Source organism: Alosa pseudoharengus, unplaced genomic scaffold (assembly GCF_046254945.1).
Source record: "Alosa pseudoharengus isolate Yale_2024_CS ecotype anadromous, Long Island Sound unplaced genomic scaffold, YU_APseudo_1.1 YU_APseudo_1.1_scf_3, whole genome shotgun sequence".
NCBI lineage: Eukaryota > Metazoa > Chordata > Actinopteri > Clupeiformes > Clupeidae > Alosa > Alosa pseudoharengus.
In genome coordinates this window covers 41721995-41740966 of record NW_027468718.1, presented here as the reverse complement: position 1 = coordinate 41740966, position 18972 = coordinate 41721995, and the positions used below count along the sequence as shown (strand labels likewise).

The following is an 18972-nucleotide window of genomic DNA, read 5'->3' as shown; positions in this document are numbered from 1 at the left end:
TGAGTGAATGCTCTACACACATAGTATACGTTAATCAAATAATTTAACTTCAAAATCCACTAAATAACACTCTTCCTGTTCTGAAATATCGCTTTCTAGGCAAAAACCTATAGAAACCGGATTTTAAATGCTCATTTAAAAGAAAAGTTTAGAGGGTTTTGCATCTGAACTATTCAAATGTATAGTGTATCTGGATTCTTGTCTTACTGTTTCAAAAATTCCATTGGAATATATATTCAATACCATTGTATGCCTCTTTTTTTGTTACAGAAAACAACAACTTTTACCAGAACATTTATCGGTCTGCAGTTGCATCAGCATTTAAAGAGGGGCACTGTTTTTACAGCAGTCCTTCACCACCATCTGCTGGAAATACAGAGTGATTGAAGAGTGGGCAAGGCAAGGTATGCTATGTACAGTAATACAACATGAGTGGAAGTGGGGTTGGTAAAGATGATCATCATGGCTGTAGACACAAGGGTGGAAGTAATCAGCCATGGTAGAATATCCTTCACCAACCCTAACCATAAGTGTCATTGCTTTTAACTGCAGAAATGAAGAAATGTTAATGTCATTCAGTGGTTCTTGCCCTGCCTATACTTCAAAGACTGCTTATCACATTCAAGTAACACCCTTCTCAATATGTGGTATTTTCCTAAACACAGCCCTTCCACAGATGTGGCAAGTAAGAGATATATCACTTTACCTCTCCCAGTTGCCCTGTGTATCACAGACACCTTCATACATCTACATGAGGCTACATGACATGAGGCTTTTAATTTGGTACAGAATCTGATGTGCATGAGTCGGTGTGTGTGTGTGTTGGGGGTGGGGTTCTGTTTTGGGGGAGGTGGTTGTAACTAACATGTCCATATTTAGACTCATTTAGATCAGTTTATCAAATATAACATAAATTGATATGATACTGAATGTTCAGTAGTATCATTGGGAGACTGGTAGCACAATGCATACCCTTCATGACTATGATATTTATAGTCAAACTTCATGCCTCATTCTAACGTGTACTATATCTTAACGTCATTTAGATATCACATGCCTAACTTTAAATGCATGGGGTGATTAAGCAATTATAATATATTTCATAAAATAAATACAGTACATAGGTGGATCTAAAAAAATGTGAACATCATGGAAAGGTTCCTTTTCCCCATGTAATTTATTTAAAAAAGTACAACTTTCATATAATCTACATTATTATACATAAACTGAAATATGTAAACCTGAGAAGAGCTCTAATCAGCTAATCAAGTAAAAACTCCGACAATGATTTCCTGAGCCTTTAATCTCTCCACAATTATTACTGTTGGATGTTCTGCCATATGCAGATCATAATGAAACAAAGAAATTATGCCTGAAGAAATAACTTTAATAAAAGTACATTTCAAAAATAGTTATATACATCACACATCATCACTGCTTAAAATACAGATGGAAACATTCAGTATTTTTTAAACGCATTTGTATTCGTTTTTTCAATTTTTTTATTAGTCTTATTTCAATATACACAGAAAACACCAACATATCGTCTGTCAATTTATGACATACCATTAGTGTCAGATATGTTTATATTGCACATTTACATTAACCCAAAGTGCTTTACAAGCAAAGTTGAGGTTGAACCTCACTTCAACCACCTATCCGGGTGTTGTATGGCAGACATTTTGTATCAGAAGGCCTGAGGTGGAGAGTGAGAGAATCACAATGGGGGATGAGGTGACGGATGGATGGAATGGGCCAGTTTGGGAATTTAGCCAGGGCATGGGATGGGGGAACTCCCTGCTCTTAACAATGAGTGCCATGGGACCTTTTTTGACGTGAGTCACAATCTCAGTTTAACATCTCATACGTCGAAGGACATCTACAGCAGTTGTTCTAAACCTTTTAACACCACCACCACCATCACCATCATCAGGTTGGTATTCAACCCCCCCCCCCCCCCCACCCCCCAGCCTCAACCTACATGCTTCCTGCACATTTAGTTTTTTTAGCTTTAAAGCTGTGCTTAAGAGTCTTGAGTAAGAATAACGTTACTTTTCTCTGAGATCTCCATAAGTGGTTGATGAGACTTCTGCTTTACCAGCTATCATAGGCATTCCAAATATGTAGGACAATGTTATCATGTTCATAACAGCAATTCCTGACCATACACAACAATGCAGAGCTGTAGCAACATAGTCACAGTGAACTAGCCTATATTATCATGTCTTAAATATATTAGTCCACAAAGGCTGCTATATCACTACGGACATTTTCAAAATTACTATTGTTAATTTATTGACACTATCCTTGAACAGTCTAATGTGAACAACAACACTATTTGTATATATATGTGTTATCATTTAATGTAGAATGAAATTATGTTATTTTTTCACCCAATCTGGCACCTCAAAAGAAATTTTCATGGCCCCTGTGGGAATCCCAACCAGCAGGTTGAGAACCATTGATCTACAGCACAGTGCTCCCATCACTGCACTTGGGCTTTGGGGTTGTTATGACAGGAGGGAAGACTGCCATCTACTGGCTCACCAGCACCACCTCAAGCTGCAACTTTGTTTTCCCAGGTTTCCCATCCATGTACTAAGCCCACTCCTGTTTTGGTCATTTAACAGAGACAGAGTATCTATGGGTATGGCAGATGGTTACCTCAGATCTCTACCGTTGTCTGACCCAGTCTCATTTCAGGAGGAAATTAATCCACAAGTCTGAGGAAACCTTACAGTATATTACTATTCTGTCATAAAGTATTAATGGATCATTTTTAAACATTTTACTTGTACTCATTCTGACAGTATTGACCTATGAGTAAGCAGTGTATTTACAAACTCGCTCAGACCAGTGGGCTAATGTTAATCCACTGTCTATGTGATCCACTAAGCTACAGCCATCCATTTCATGAGTCATGAGAGTTACTTTTGCACCCCTACAGTCCTGTTTGCATACAGTATGGTTTATAGTTATATGGAATTATGAAACAGACAGACAACCAGAACTATATGCTGAAATCATGTTTTATTAAATCAATAATGATAAAACTCAAAAGTTTGCATACGGTATGTAAGTATTAAATTGCTAAATCAAACCTGACCTAACTTGACTTGTTAAGTCTTTTCACAGCATATGTTGTTGCTATGGTAAAATAGTTTCCCAAACGACTAAAAGGTTGAAATTGTACACGTAACACACACACATGCATGCACGCACGCACACACACAAGCATGCACACACACAGAGAGAGAGAGAGAGAGAGAGAGAGAGAGAGAGGATGCACATAAGGCTCTGCAAGTAAGTACAAGATATACTTTCTCAATCTATGGCCCAGTGATGTTTTTCAAAGCATAACTGCAGCATTTTCAAGCATACAGATATTCCTTTGCCAGAAACCTTTGCTCAGGAAGTGTGAGCCGTCACATTTTGAGCATGTCATCAAAATGGCGGTAGGACAGTCAGCCTCAACACAGGGGGATTCTACTTGTTGATTTTGTTTTTTTAGGCTTAGGATTCATGTCATGCTAAACATTCTGTTATAAAACAAAGTTATTTTTGTTTCAGTTAATGTGGTCATACATGACCATTTATACATTTCCCATAACAGTTAAACTGGGCTGTACAGTGTGTGCACATCACAGAAAAAAATGATCCAAAGTCATAATAATCCAATGTGGCAGATTTTATAACAACTCTGGAGTTTAGTCTTTGGTATACAGTCATGTCAAGCTCATATTTACAAGAACAGTGATCCAGCTATTTATCAATCACACAACTTGAACAAAGCCATAATTTTTTAAACAATGTTTGCATTCAGCATCTCTGATAAACAGGCTGCTTGGTCCAACATTGGCTGTAATGTCAACCAGCAGCTTGTCAAGCTCCTTTCCATCTTTGTATGATGTAAAGAGGTAAGGGCATAGAGATCCTCGGTATTTTCAATAATGCTATGCTAAAGTTTGATGTTTTCACTTGATTTGATAGTAAAGGTAATAGTTTTGCTGAGGACAATTTCAGGTGTGGCTAAAAGGAAAGTAGAAAATAGATGTTTGATAAAATACTCTTTTACAGTGGATCAATGTATGAAATTCATTAAAATTTTGAAATATTTTAGCATATTCAAGTGCATATTTTTGAAAAACTTACCACGTTCATCCTTTGATGTGGCCAGAAGACTAGGAAGGTGGACTGACTGTGCCAATGGCATTTCTTGCAATCACTCTGAATACAAAGCAATCACCAGCAGACAGCCCTGTGACCCTGAACTGGGATTCACAGATGTCAATGAAGTTACACCTTAGCCATGGTTCATCCTTGGCACTTCTCAACACTTCGACTCTTACTGCAATTCCCATTTGAGGATGACAAGTAGACCTGAAACCAACACCTGATTAAGATTTTTAACATTTGTGTTTCCAAAATGCATGATTGAAAAAAACAAATGGTGCTATAACTTACCAACAGGAGAGATGGCCAGTCTGCACTTGCTTTCCTCACTGACAGGACTGAGGCCAGCATTGTTCTCAGCATAAACTCTGAAGGAGTATTCCAGACCCTCAATCAGACCAATGGCTCTGCATTCTCTTTTTTCAATAACTGTTGCATTGACCTTCAGCCATAAAAGGCTATGTCCTTTTCAGGGTGGTAGTCAGAGATGGGAGAGTCTCCAATGAAGCTTGTTGCATATACAGCCATACTAACATTTGTCCTGTGCTGAGTGGACCTGGTGGTTTGTATTGATGCTGGGCAACCATATACTCAGAATGTATTTTGCAATCACAGATAGACCCAGTGGTTAAGGGTTACTCTTGCCTTTGTCATTGAGCTGTGATTCTGAATGAAAACTCTCCTGCAATGAGTCCATCATTGGTTACCTCCAATTCTTTTCACTGTAGTAAACAAAGAACATTTATCAGCTCCCTTTGGTCAGTATTTCCACAGTGTAGCCTGTGATTTTATTGCATAATGGTCTGATTTTTCCAAGAGTTGCAGTGTGACAAGTTCAACAAGTGAGATATGCCTGGGGTTATAGGTGCTTGGGATACTTTGACTGATTCAGGAGTTACTGAAGCTCTTGAAGATCAGAAACAATTACAAAATGCTTCATACAATTATACACAATATACAAGTATATTTTTTGGGCGTTTTGCCTTCATTTGTATAGGACAGTGAAGAGTGAGACAGGAAGTAAGTGGGAGAGAGAGATGGGGTGGGACCGGGATATGACCGCAGGTCGGATTCAAACCTGGGTCCCCGTGGGCACTTGGACCCTTATATGGTATGAGCGCTGCAGCCTGTTGTGCCACAGCGCCCCCCTGCTTCACACAATTATGTGTAATAGTTGTACATGTCATTATTATAGACTCATTCTTCTCCATAATGAAGGTGCTTCCCATGATAGTTGCACAGAATCTGTTTCCTTGACCTCAAGCTCTCAGGTGCACTTGGTGAATCCAAAACTCTCACAATAACAAAGGCTGATTTGGTGGTCCAGTTATTTTTGAGAGTCAAAACATATTTACCACTTTTGAAGTATGTCAACATTGTGAATGACGAGCATTGGCTATGAGTTCAAGAGTTAAATTAGGGCATGCTCTGTCAAGGTACCAATAGCCTGGCTCCCCCTTAACCAAGGTTAGGTATTCCTCTGATGGTGACAAATGGTCTCAATGATGCACTTGGACAGACATTGGCCATATGTCTATTGTCTGCATCCAGTTCAGTGGATTCTGAACTGGATGCAGTTTTTTTCTGCAGTAATCACACTTGAAGGGTTCCTCTCCAACTCTTTCAATATTTACAGTAAAGATGTGGGAGTTGTCCTTTGCATTGTGCTTCAGTTCATTCAATGACTATAATAGGTTGGTTTGTTTGCACTGAAGGGTAGGGTGACAATGGTACGTTACTCTTCTGAGACTTCTTTCACTTCAACCATATATATAGACACATCTGGATCTGATGCAAAACCATCAGAGTAGTGCTTGAGTGGTGAGTCACTGGGATTATTTAGAGAACGAAGAGGACATGCTGCAGCACACAGTTGTTATAGTCTGATGGTGACTTGGTGTTCACGCTCTCAGCATTCTCAGTAGATACTCTGAATTTATAAGAATGTCCATGTGTTAATCTGGCAGACAAATTAATGAGTTGTTTACAGTTGCATTTTGTCCAAAAGATTCCTTCATGTCACATTTTTCCAGGACGATCTTTGAACTTCCCTCATCTTCGGGGCAGAGACACAGTGATTGAATCCCTTGTTATAGTACTTGCCTTCGGCTCAGATTCCATAAGTTCAACTATATGTATTCACTGCCATAACTGTAAAGATGTTGCCTACTTGTTTTGCCAAGAGTTTGGTCACTTAGTAAATAATAGATTTTGGATTCCACAATGGTCCAAGAAAGAAGATATATCTCCCTCCTCTCAATAATATTATTGGGTATGCTTGAACAAACATCATAGGTTAATTCTTAAAAGCATTTCTTTGCTGTGATAAAGTAACGCTCAAATGGCACTCAGTTGATCCAAATGTATCACTGATTTTAACATTAACTGGGTCAGCTTTTGTGCCTTCAATTTAGCTGAGATTAAGCGCAAAATGTCCAACATCTACCAACTACTACTGCTACTATTGACACCACTACTACCACTATCCTACTACCACATAGGAAAGTAATGGTCTTGGATCACTTTTTCCTATTTCATTGTAGGCTGAAACTCTGAAAAGATATTCCTGACCTGCACTAAGCCCAGTGACTACTCCCTCACAAATCCTACTTGTTGTTGCCAAAATCCACTCCCCAGATTCTTTAGGCTGCATTTCAACATAGTATCCTAGAATCCTACTGCCTCCATCGAAGTCTGGTTTCTCCCATGACAATGAGACAGTGTGTTTAGTGACATCAGTTAGGGTCACCTTACCCACAGACAGAGGAGCCTCTGCTATTTTGACTGCATCCTGTGTTTCAGCAGGTAAACCAACTCCAAATTCATTTTCAGCCATGACTCTGAAGTAATAAAAGTCACCCTCAACAAGATCTCCTATACAGAAAGTTGTCTTAGTGCACGTGGTTGTGGTATTGGTATAACATTTTCTGGTTGAATCACGCTTGTCCACAACATAGTTCTTGATTTTGGCTCCACCATCAATAGCTGGGGGCTCCCAAGTCAGAGTGACATAATTCGTTGTTACGTCTTTGACCATGAGATTCAATGGTGGTCCTGGAGTGTCCAACACTTTAACATGAACAAATGCTGATTTAGTTCCACTGTTATTTTCCAAATGTAGGGTATATTTCCCAGCATCACTTCTATCACATATGTCAATTGATACCACAGTGTAATCAAGGCCTTTTTCAACTTGAGCCCTCTCAGGAAGGTCCCCAGAATCTTTGGTCCAGTTAATTTCTGGAGTAGGGCGTCCTTTGAAAGGTATCTTGATTTTCATAGATCCCCCAGCACGAACAACAATGCCCTTCCTTAGATCTCCATCAAGCTCGATCTCCGGCACAAACATTTTGTCTACAGGTTTCACTGTTTCAGGTAGGGCAACTGGTTCACCAACTCCTTCTTTGTTAATAGCATGTATCTGAACCTTATACTCCTGGTGCTCTATGAGCTTAGTGATAGTAAATGTAGTGGCATCCAGCCCACTTGCTGGTGTGCAGATGGTCCAATCCTCCTCATCTGCTTTGCAGATCTCCACAGCATATCCTTGAATTTCACAGCCACCATCATAGATTGGTTTACTCCATGCCAGGGAGACAGATTTTTTGGTGGTATCAAGAACATAAGCATTTGTGGGTGGACCAGGTTTAAATGTGGGGTCACAGGCCTTGAAATAAATTGTTTCTTTGCTTGGTTGTCCAGGTCCAGCTGCATTTTCTGCTGAGACTCTGAACTCATACTCATGATCTTCTGTGAGTCCTGTCACTCTGAAACGAAGATCTGTTACTCTGCGTTTGTTGCATTTTGTCCATCTAACTCCAGCTCTGTCTCTCTTTTCCACGATGTACCCAGTTATTTCGCTGCCACCATTATTCTCTGATCGGCTCCAGCACACTGTCATGGAATCTTTTGAGATGCTGGTGATTGTGATATCTTTAGGTGGATCAGGAGCGACAAATGGATTTCTTATAATCACTGGTGCAGATTCCAGAGGTTCACCAACACCATACTTGTTAACAGCCATGACACGGAAAATGTATTCATTTCCTTCTATGAGCTTGGCTACTTTCAACAGAGTTGCTTCCCAGTCACTAGAAACTTCAGTCCATGCAAGATGACTGGTTTCTCTCTTTTGGATGATATAGTGAGAAATACTACTGCCACCATCATGTTCTGGTGGAAGCCAAGACAGTGAACATTTTTCACATGTTACACCAGAGACAATCAGAGGTCCTTTTGGAGGCCCTGGTCTGTCAAGAACTTTCACATTGTATGATATAGTTTTAGTTCCAGCTTCATTGGATAGACGGAGAGTGTATTGTCCTCCATCAATTCTAATGGCATCTTTAACCACAAGTACTGCTTTAAAGTCTGAGTTCTTGGTTTCACATCTAGCAGACATTTCAACTTCCACATCACCCTTGAACCACTGAATTGTGGGTAATGGCTTACCTAGCACATTCGCTTCTAGTGTGAATGTGTCATCTGCATTTACAACCATGATCTGGCTGAACTTGGAGTCAATATTGTATGTTGGTGGTTCAACCTCATCCTTTGCTGTGATTGACCCAGTGCTCTCAGACGGTTTGCTGATAGTACCAGCTGCATTTTTGGCAATTACCCTGAAGTCATACCTAGAATCTTCTGCCAGTTCTTCAACATTAAATTCTGTTTCTGTAACATTTGTGAAACTTGCCTTCATCCAGTGACCATCTGGAAGGTTCTGTTTCTCCACAACATATCCAGTGATCATGCTGCCGCCATCATACTCTGGAGGAGTCCAGCGCAATCTCACTGAGTGTCTGGTCACAACAATGGCCACAGGTGTACCAGGTGGATAGCAAGGGTCACATGCTACACATCCCTCTGAAACTTTGCTGCATTTGCTAATACCGGCAATGTTCTCAGCATAAACTCTGAACTCATACTCTATACCCTCTTCCAATGGGGATGTTTTGAATTTAGTGTCTTTGATAAGGCTTTTGTTAACCTTTGTCCATAGAATGCTATTCTTCTCCTTTCTTTCAAGATGATAGCCAAGAATAACACTGCCACCATCTGAGATGGGTTTGTGCCATTCCACAGTCATGGAATCTTTAGTATATGTTGACACATATGGAGTACCTGGAGGTACAGGCTCATTGAATGGGTACTGGGCGAGAACAGGTTCTGAATCAATAGCATTACTTTTGCCATATCTGTTTTCAGCATAAATTCTGAATTGATATTCAGCACCAGTTTTCAGATTTGTGACCTTTAATGTTGTTCTTGCAACTGTAGCAGACACTGTAACCCAGTCGGTGGTGGTTGTGTCTCTCTTCTGAACAACGTAATTTGAAATTGGGCAACCTCCAGTGTACACTGGTGGGTCCCAAGACAGGGTAACACTTTCTATACTGATATCCTCTAGCCTCACTGGGCCTGTTGGTGGACCAGGTTTGTCAAGTGTTATGACTTCAATACTGGCATCAGCCTGTCCCAGAGAATTGGCTACAGAAATATTGTACATGCCATCATCATCTCTTGTTGCTTCTTTAAGGTTGAGAATTGTATGGTGTTCACTGTCTGTAACATTCACTCTTGTGGTCTGTTTCAGAGCTGCACCATCTTTAGTCCAGGTGATGGTTGGCTTTGGATGTCCAGCAATTGGAACTTCTATTTGGAGATCACGGCCAATTTGTACACTGTAAGTGCTCAATCTGGGAAGGACAGCAGGTAGAATGACTAGGTCCTTTGCTTCAACAAAACTGCCAAGGATTCTGGGATCACTCTTACCTTTATCATTAACAGCAATGACCCTAAATGTGTATACCTGACCCTGAGGCAAATCAGTAACTAGAGTTTCAAGTGCCTTTACTTGAGCACACAAAGACCATTTGTCAGTGTCCTTTACTTGCATCTCAACTTCATAGTGGCTTATCTTGCTGCCTCCATCATGATTAGGTTTCTCCCAGGCAAGTGAAATACCTCTCCTTGTAACATCCACAATGGTTATTCGGCCAGGTGGTTCTGGGACCTCTGAAATCTTGAGAGGCTCAGGAGTTTCAGCTGGTAACCCAATGCCCAGTTCAGTTTCAGCAAGAACTCGGAAGAAATAGCTGCAACCCTCTTGAAGTTGATCTACCTTCCATGACATTTTGTTGCAAGTCACAACTGGAGAGTATGCCTTTCTTGTGCTCTCCCTCTTCTCTACTATGTAATGCTTTATCTTAGCTCCACTATCTAAAGCAGGTGACTCCCAAGTAAGAGTGATGGAATTCTTGGTGATTTCCTTGACAGTTAAGTTCTGAGGTGGACTAGGTGTGTCAAGCACTCCCACACGGATAAAGGCAGATTTAACACCACTTGCATTCTCAACAATCACTATGTATTTTCCACTGTCAAATCTATCAACGTTTTCAATAACAAGGGAGGTATAACTGCTTGTTGTGTTGATTTGAGCGGTTTTATTCATTTTATCATCAGCTTTTCTCCATTTCACTTCAGGCGCAGGACGACCTCTGATTGGAATCAATACTTGCAAGGTACTTCCAGCTTTGATATTGATCATCTTTCTGAGGCCAGCACCAAGGTCAAGGTCTGGTGCCTCTAGTTTTTCCTCAAGAAGGACTGGTGTAGGCAGATTAGCAAACTCACCGGCACCCATCTTATTTATGGCACAGATTCTGAATTTGTATTCATGTTTTTCTAAAAGTTTTGTCACCTCAAATGTTGTCTGTGTGATTCCTGTAGGTGGGGTACACACTGTCCATTCATCTGCGGTCGATTCACAGGCTTCCACAATGTATGCTTCAATTTCACAATCACCATCATAGATGGGTTTACCCCATGAAAGTACTACAGATGATTGTGATATGTCAATTACTTTAGGATTATTTGGAGGTCCTGGTTTGAAAACCGGATCCACTGCCTCCTGGTAAGAAGTTGCCTCACTAGGTGGTCCAACTCCAGCTGCATTTTCAGGCGACACTCTGAATTCATAGCTTCGGCTATCAGTCAGCCCTGTAACTCTGAAGCGGAGGTCAGTCACAACACGCTTGTTGCATCTTGTCCAGCGCACCCCATCTTTGTCACGTTTTTCAACAACAAATCCAGTAATTGGGCTGCCACCATCATTATTTGGTCTTTCCCAGGTGATAACCATGGAATCTTTTGTGATATTGGACACTTCAACACCTGTTGGTGCACTTGGTACAACAAATGAATTAGTAGCAATGACTGGATCTGATTCCAAAGGCTCACCAATTCCATACCTGTTAATAGGAATTACTCTAAAGATGTACTCATTACCTGGGTGAAGTTTTGTGATTTTCAGATTAAGAGTCTGAACTTCAGAGTCCACTACAGTCCAGACTAGTCTGCTTGTCTCTCTTCTTTCAACAATATAATGGGATACATTAGCTCCCCCATCTTGTTGAGGTGGTTTCCAAGAAATGCAGCATTTTTCACTTGTCACTGCATAGATTTGAATTGGTCCTTCGGGTGGACCAGGTCTGTCTAAAACTTTGACATTGATATTCACAGACCTTTCTCCACCAATATTCTTTAATAAAAGGGTATATTGACCTCCATCTACACGAATCGCCTCCTTTAAGTACAGAGAAGCAGTGATGTCTGTGTTTTTAATCTTAAGACGTGCTGCATTTGTAAGCTCTTCACCACCCTTTAGCCAGTGGACTGTAGGCACAGGTTTTCCTTGAATACCAGCATCAATTCTGAATGACTCTCCAGCATTTACCACAAGGACTGAAGCGTATTTAGAGTCAATGTCTATCTGAGGTGGATCAACTTCATCCTTTGCTGTGATTTCTCCAGTGCTTGGAGAAGGCACACTTGCCACTCCAGCAGCATTTTTTGAAATGACACGGAATTCATATGTCTTCTCCTCATCAAGGCCAGTGACTGTGAATTCTGTTTCAATAATGTTATTAAAATTGGCTTTCATCCAGCGACCATCAGGACACTCTTTTTTCTCAACCAAGTAGCCAATGATTTTGATACCACCAATATAATCTGGCTTGGTCCATCTGAGGGTCACATCACTTTTGGTAACAATGACTGCTTCAGGCTTGCCGGGAGGTTCACAAGGATCTCTGGCAACTTGTATTTCTGACACTTTGCTGGCTTTGCTCAAACCAACAATATTTTCTGCATACACTCTGAATTCATATTCAATACCTTCTTCAAGGCCGGAAACTTTGAATTTTGTTTCAGTAATAATTTGTCTGTTCTGCTTCACCCAAAGAATATTGTTTTTCTCCTTACTTTCAAGGTGATATCCAAGAATCTTGCTTCCACCATCACTGTCTGGTGTGTCCCACAAAACAAGCATGCTGTCCTTTGTTGCAGATTGTACAAAGGGAGTGCCAGGAGAACTTGGTACAACAAATGGATACTGAGCAACCACTGCTTCAGACACCAGTACAGAACTCTTTCCATATCTGTTTTCTGCAGCAATTCTGAACTGATACTCACAGCCAGTCTTAAGCCTGGCTGCTTTAATAGTTGTTCTTGCTACAGTTGAAGACACAGTCTGCCAGTATGTTGTTGAGGTGTCTCTCTTTTCCACAATGTAGTTATTGATAGTGCAGCCACCATCATATTCAGGAGGTTGCCATGTCAGGGTCATGCTATCAGCTGTCACTTCATCAATCTGGATGGGACCAGTTGGAGGACCAGGTTTGTCCATAACAGCAACGTAAATGTCTGTTGCAGCCTCACCTGCTGTGTTTGTAAGTTTAATGGTGTACTTGCCAACATCATCTCTAGTTGCCTCCTTGACTACAAGATGTAGGTTGTTATCAGTGAATTCTGCATTTACTCTTGTGGTTTCTTTTAGAGTAAGACCATCTTTGAGCCAAGTGACAGAAGCCTTTGGTTGAGCTGCATATGGCACATCAATTTTAAGGTCATCACCAGCCAAAATACTGAATGTGCTGAACAATAGCTTGAATGTTGGTGTGATAACAATATCTTTAGCCACTACAGGCACTCCTAATAGGCAGGGATCACTTATTCCTTTGTCATTGGTTGCTAAAATGCGAAACGAGTACTCTTCCCCTTGTATCAGTCCAGTCACTACAACTTCTGTTACTTTTACGACTGTGTACTGTGTCCATTTTTCTTTGCCTTTTCCTTGCATCTCAACAATGTATCCAGTGATACGACTGCCTCCATCATGATCAGGCTTCTCCCAAGAGAATGTAATACTGGTGCTTGTGACCTCTTTAAGAGTAATTTTGCCAGGTGGAAGAGGTTTTTCAGAAACTTTAATAGAATCATCAGTTTCCACTGGCAGACCAATACCAAATTCATTCTCTGCCATCACCCTGAAGAAGTAGCTGCAACCCTCTATCAAATTTCCGATTCTCCAACTTGTCTTGGCACAGCAGGAATTTACAGTACAGTATGCCCTCCTTGTAGATTCACGCTTTTCCACAACATAGTGTGTTATCACTGAACTGCCATCAATAATGGGAGGGTCCCATGCAAGGGAGACAGAATCTTTTGTAATCTCCTTAATAGTAAGATTTTGAGGGGCACCAGGAGCGTCAAGGATCCTGACATTTACAAATGCTGTTTTTTCTCCAGCGTAGTTTTTCACAGTCAACATGTATTTTCCACTGTCAAACAGGTTAACATTTTCAACCATGACCGATGTAAATGACGGTGTGTTTTCAATACTGGCTCTCTCCAGTGGTTCACCATTCTCTCTGGACCAACAGATCTCAGGAGTGGGTCTTCCTTTAATGGGAACAAACAGTCGGAGTGTGCTGCAAGCACGGAGGCAAACAATCTTTCTAAGCTCTGCACCCAGCTCAATTTCAGGAGGAATGGGCCTGTCCTCTGCTTTTGGTGTTCCTGGCACAGATGCAGGCTCACCCACCCCTTCACTGTTAAGTGCTGCAATGTTGATTTTGTATTCCTGATTTTCCTTAAGGCCTGTAATGGTAAATAAAGTTGAAGTTAATCTATCCCTTGGAGAGACAATTGTCCATTTGTCTTCCTCAGGTAAGCAGGTTTCCACCATGTATCCTGTAACGTCAGATCCACCATCATAGACAGGCTTGTTCCAAGCAATTGTAATGGAGGACTTTGTTGTATCCAGAATTCTTGGATTGCCAACTGGTCCAGGTGGGAACACTGGGTCACATGCCTTATAGAATCGACTTTCTGGACTTGGCAAACTAAAACCTGCATCATTCTCTGCCAGAATTCTAAACTCATATTCATGTTCTGGAGTAAGTCCAGACACTTTAAATCGTAGATCAGTCACACTCCTCTTATTGCATTTGACCCAACGAAAACCATTCTTATCTCTCCTTTCAATTACATAGGTAGAGATATTGCTTCCACCATTATTCTCAGGGTGACCCCAACAGACAACCATTGAATCTTTAGTAATGGTAGTCACCTCAGGTTGTTTTGGAGGATCAGATGGTACATATGGATTGGTAGCAAGTGTTGGCACTGATTCAATGGGTTCACCAACTCCATAGGTGTTCACAGCCATTACTCTGAAAATGTACTCTTTGCCGTTTAGCAGTTTAGTTACCTTGTAACGGTTCATCTCTAAATCTGATGCCACATTTGTCCATGTAACTTTACTTGTTTCACGCTTCTCAATTATATAGTGCTCTACCTTGGCACCACCATCATGTGAGGGTGGTAACCAGTTCAAGACACATTTCTCAGAAGACACATCAGAAACTTTGAGTTCATCAGGAGGCCCTGGTCTGTCAAGTACCTTAACGTTAAACCCTTGCTGAGCAAAGCCACCAGGGTTTCTGGCTGTCAGCAGAAACACACCACCATCTCTTCTCAAAGAGTTTCTGTTACTCAGTGTTGTGGCAAAGTCTGTACTTTTGATTTCTATTTTTGCTGCGTCGTCCAACTTTTCTCCATCTTTGGTCCAGGCTACAGATGGTATGGGTCTTCCTGTGACAGTGGCAGCCAAGGTGAAGACATCACCTGCTTTCACCACCACCACATTATTGTAAATAGTTTCAATGTCAATCCTAGGCTTTTGGATATCTTCTTTGCATGTGATGACCTCAGAAGCTTGAGATGGCTTGCTGATAGCACCAGCAGAATTTCTTGCCAGAACATGGAATTCATAGGATTCATCCTCAATGAGATCACTAACAGTGAATGTTGTTTCCATGATGGTGCCGAAATTAGCTTTAACCCAGGAACCATTTGGCAACTGCTTCTTTTCTACTGTATAACCAGTGATTGAATAACCACCATCGTCTTCAGGTTTTTCCCAGCGAAGGGTCACTTCGTTTCTGGTAATATTAATAGCCAATGGTTGACTTGGAGGATCCACTGGGTCCAAGGCAAATGTCATGTCTGATAGTTTGCTTGGTTTGCTCAAACCAGCCATGTTCTCAGCTATGACACGGAACTCATAGGCAATTCCACCCACAAGACCAAATGATTTGTAGAGGTTTCCGACCACAAGGGCCTTGTTAACCTTCTTCCAGAGGATACTGTTTTTCTCTTTCCTCTCAATGTGATAACCCAAAATTGGGCTTCCACCATCAGATGGAGGCTCGTTCCAACTAATGGTCATTGCAAGTTTAGTACAGGTAACAACCTGGGGTGTTCCTGGTCTTCCTGGGACATCAAATGGATGAGTTGCAATAACTGGCTCTGATGTTATGTAGGGACCAACACCATACCTGTTCTGGGCTTTAACACGGAACTGATATTCAATTCCTGTTGTCAGACGAGCGGCCTTAAATGTTGTACGCATAACTGTTGCTGATAGCTTTACCCATGATGTTTCTGTGGTCTCTCTCATCTCAACAATGTAATTGTTGATTGGAACTCCGCCCTCAATTTCTGGGGCCTCCCAGGAAAATAGAACGTAATCACAAGAAACTTCATCCAACTTAATTGGTCCTTTAGGGGGTCCAGGAATATCATGTATTTGAACAGTGATAGTGTCTGTGACTGTTTCAATGATGTTTTTTCCAATCATAATGTACTCTCCACCATCATCTGTCTTGATCTCTTTGATGCTCAAGATAGTTGAGGTTGCTGTGTTGTCAATGTTAATTCTCTGTGTCTGTTTAATTTCTTCACCCCCCTTCTTCCACACAACTGAGGGTCTTGGACGGCCCAGCACAGGAATTTCAACCTTCAAGTTATCTCCTGCCCTGATGACCACTGTCTTCTGGTAGACTGATCTGAGGTCAAACTGAGGTGCGGCAGTTTGTTCCCTAATTATGATTAGCCGACTTTCAAATGGGTCGCTCTTTCCGGACTCGTTCACAGCCATGATTCTCAATGCATACTCTGTATTTTCTTTTGTAGATTTGCAGATCTGTTTCAACAAAGAATATAATTACTTTTATATAATTAATATGTATCTATCAAATTGACTGCTAAAATATGCATAAATACTCTTTATTGTGACTTTTTGCTTTCAATAGACAATGTTTCAGAAGAAGCGAACAACAATTAGAGAGCTTATAAAGCCAAATGGGTTAGAAAGAAGTAATGTCTAGTAAGCTATATTTAAACACAGAGTAATGCTGTGGAAATGCAGTCTACAATGGGTAGTCTTTTTGGCTCTTCAAGGCCAGCGTATGGAAGACAGAAGTATGAAATGAATCTTTGTTAATGTGCTCAAGTCATTTTATATATTTTATTCATGTTTAAATATTTATAAATGTTGGCCTATAATGTACAGATATAATAAGATAGTTATTCCATATATTCGGTAGGTAAATACATAGACAAGCTGTATAAAAAAAACCCATTAAAGAACACAAACTATCAAGTCAAATCCAAATTATTCAGACACAACATGCTTGTAATGAGCTGGTCAAATCTGTATCTGATTACTTAGTAGGCCTAACAACAGACATCTATATTTAGCATTACGCATTTAAAACTAAGGTACACTATTTATTATCATAAGACTATCTCCAATGATGTGCCTTCATTAGATTGAACCCTGTGGTAGCATTTTCTTAATACATGAAAAAGTCAAAAGCCAATATGTTCAAAAAACATATGTGAACATATCTAAAAACAGGAACTAGCTAAGTCTTATAAAACGTAATTGACATAGATTCCATATAAAAATGTCTGACGCACCAGTAGACCTATGTGTAAAAAGTTCCACCTAGAATGCCTCAACAATACTAAGTCATTAGTATTCTGTGGCTAACAGACAGCTATGGCTGGGGAATGACTATTCACTGTGACAAAAATGGCACGCTGTCACTTGATTGACAGTCACCATGTGGCACATAGCAGAAGGTGCCACTGATATCCCTACCACTGACTCACTTAAAAACTGGGACACCACTCTAATGCCACCACGGTCTATTCTCGGCTTTTCTGAAACATTGTCCCAAATACAAACACTGAAAAATCAAAATCTGAGAAATCATTGTAATTTTTAGAAATAATCTCTGGGTTAGCATGCATTGTATTCAACATGCGTCTCACATTTGCAAATGTAACAGTTCAGTAACTACACAGCTATAGAGCCCAGGAAGCTGAATGAACTTTACTTTAACATACTTTATCTATGAGATTGGTAAAAGTTTCTTACTTGTATCACAAGGATGTCAGACCTGCTCTCCTTATCCAAAAGTGTTTCGAGAAATCCAATGTTTAAATAATATATAAAGATAAAGGAAATAAGTAAGTTAAAATAATAATTATTGTTTTGAGTATTGTTTTGTTTTTTACCTTGCTCTATACACCTGAGGCAAGGCTGGCCTGGGAATACGCACTGCCCTAAAGTGCTGGTTGTATTTAGGCTACACCCCTGAGAGCAGCATCACAGCTGCCCGACTCTGTCCTATTGGTGGTTTGGGGCAGATGCATCATGGGAGAAGTGTGTCTTTTATGTGTGTCATGTCACGCTTGTTACTAAGTACCTACTTTCATGCCAGCCCTGTAAAAGCTATAAATCCTTGAGTGTCATATCTGAACAGGAAAACAACGACTGATGAATTCTTGTTTTTCTGTTATAGGTCATGCCTAAATTAGACTACTTCCCAACTCAAGCATTTCAGGTATCATTTCAGCATGAACTGTTCATTCTAATGTTTACTGATGTCATTGTCTTGTTGGAGAAAAACATGAACCATAAACATAAACTTACCGTAAACATCCAAAAATTCCTAAATGTCACACAAGGTCAAAGTCAAGGCTCTTTTCTTCTGTGACCCCTCATTGGTGGAATAATGTACCCACTCTTTGTTTTGGCAACAGTGTTAAAAGTGTTAAAGACGTATCTGTTTATGTAGGTCTAAATTAATTGTTATGGTTTGTATGATTATTGTGTTTATTCTGTTAAATGTCATCTATTCTAGTATAGGTCTGCTAATATCGGGATTTTTTTCATTATTATGACCTTATACTTTAAACTGTTAATTTTAATGTTAATGTAAGGTGTATGTCATTTTAAGGGGCTTCGGACAAAAGTAATGAAATCCCTAATGTATCAGTCGCATCATGTTGGCATTTGCCCCTTCTCACCTGTTTGTCCTCTCTCTAGGCTACTTTTAGAATATTTTAACAAAGCCAGATTTAAAAATAGTATCCTAGGCTACTCTTTACACATTTTCTGTAGGCATATAACTGTTGTCTAATATTTAAATTAGAAGCATTTATTGGTGGATTAATAGGTCATTTATAAGTTATTTTCATAATTTCTCTTTTTAAGTAAGCCTACCGTTTTTAACAATGGCAAATTAATGAAATATTTTATTACTTTTTCAATGACACCTGCGGTCCACTTGAACAGTGATATAGCCTACTGTATCTTTA

At 40.2% G+C, this 18972-nt stretch overlaps 1 protein-coding gene across 2 annotated transcripts; it reads right to left on the bottom strand.

Annotated features, from left to right (window-relative positions):
- Positions 1-3015: 3015 nt before the first annotated feature.
- On the bottom strand, positions 3016-17887 carry LOC143100798 (titin-like). Of its 2 annotated transcripts, XM_076264310.1 has the most exons (4): positions 17747-17887; positions 4465-16504; positions 4153-4380; positions 3016-4029 (listed from the first exon to the last, which is right to left on the bottom strand). In XM_076264310.1, the coding sequence occupies exon 2, from the start codon at positions 16457-16459 to the stop codon at positions 6656-6658; it is 9804 nt and encodes a 3267-aa protein (XP_076120425.1). In that variant the 5' UTR covers positions 16460-16504; positions 17747-17887; the 3' UTR covers positions 3016-4029; positions 4153-4380; positions 4465-6655. The 2 variants fall into 2 exon arrangements, with proteins under 2 accessions (XP_076120425.1, XP_076120426.1); XM_076264311.1 differs by lacking the exon at positions 17747-17887 and having other exon boundaries at positions 4465-16506.
- Between the last annotated feature and the right edge of the window lie 1085 nt (positions 17888-18972).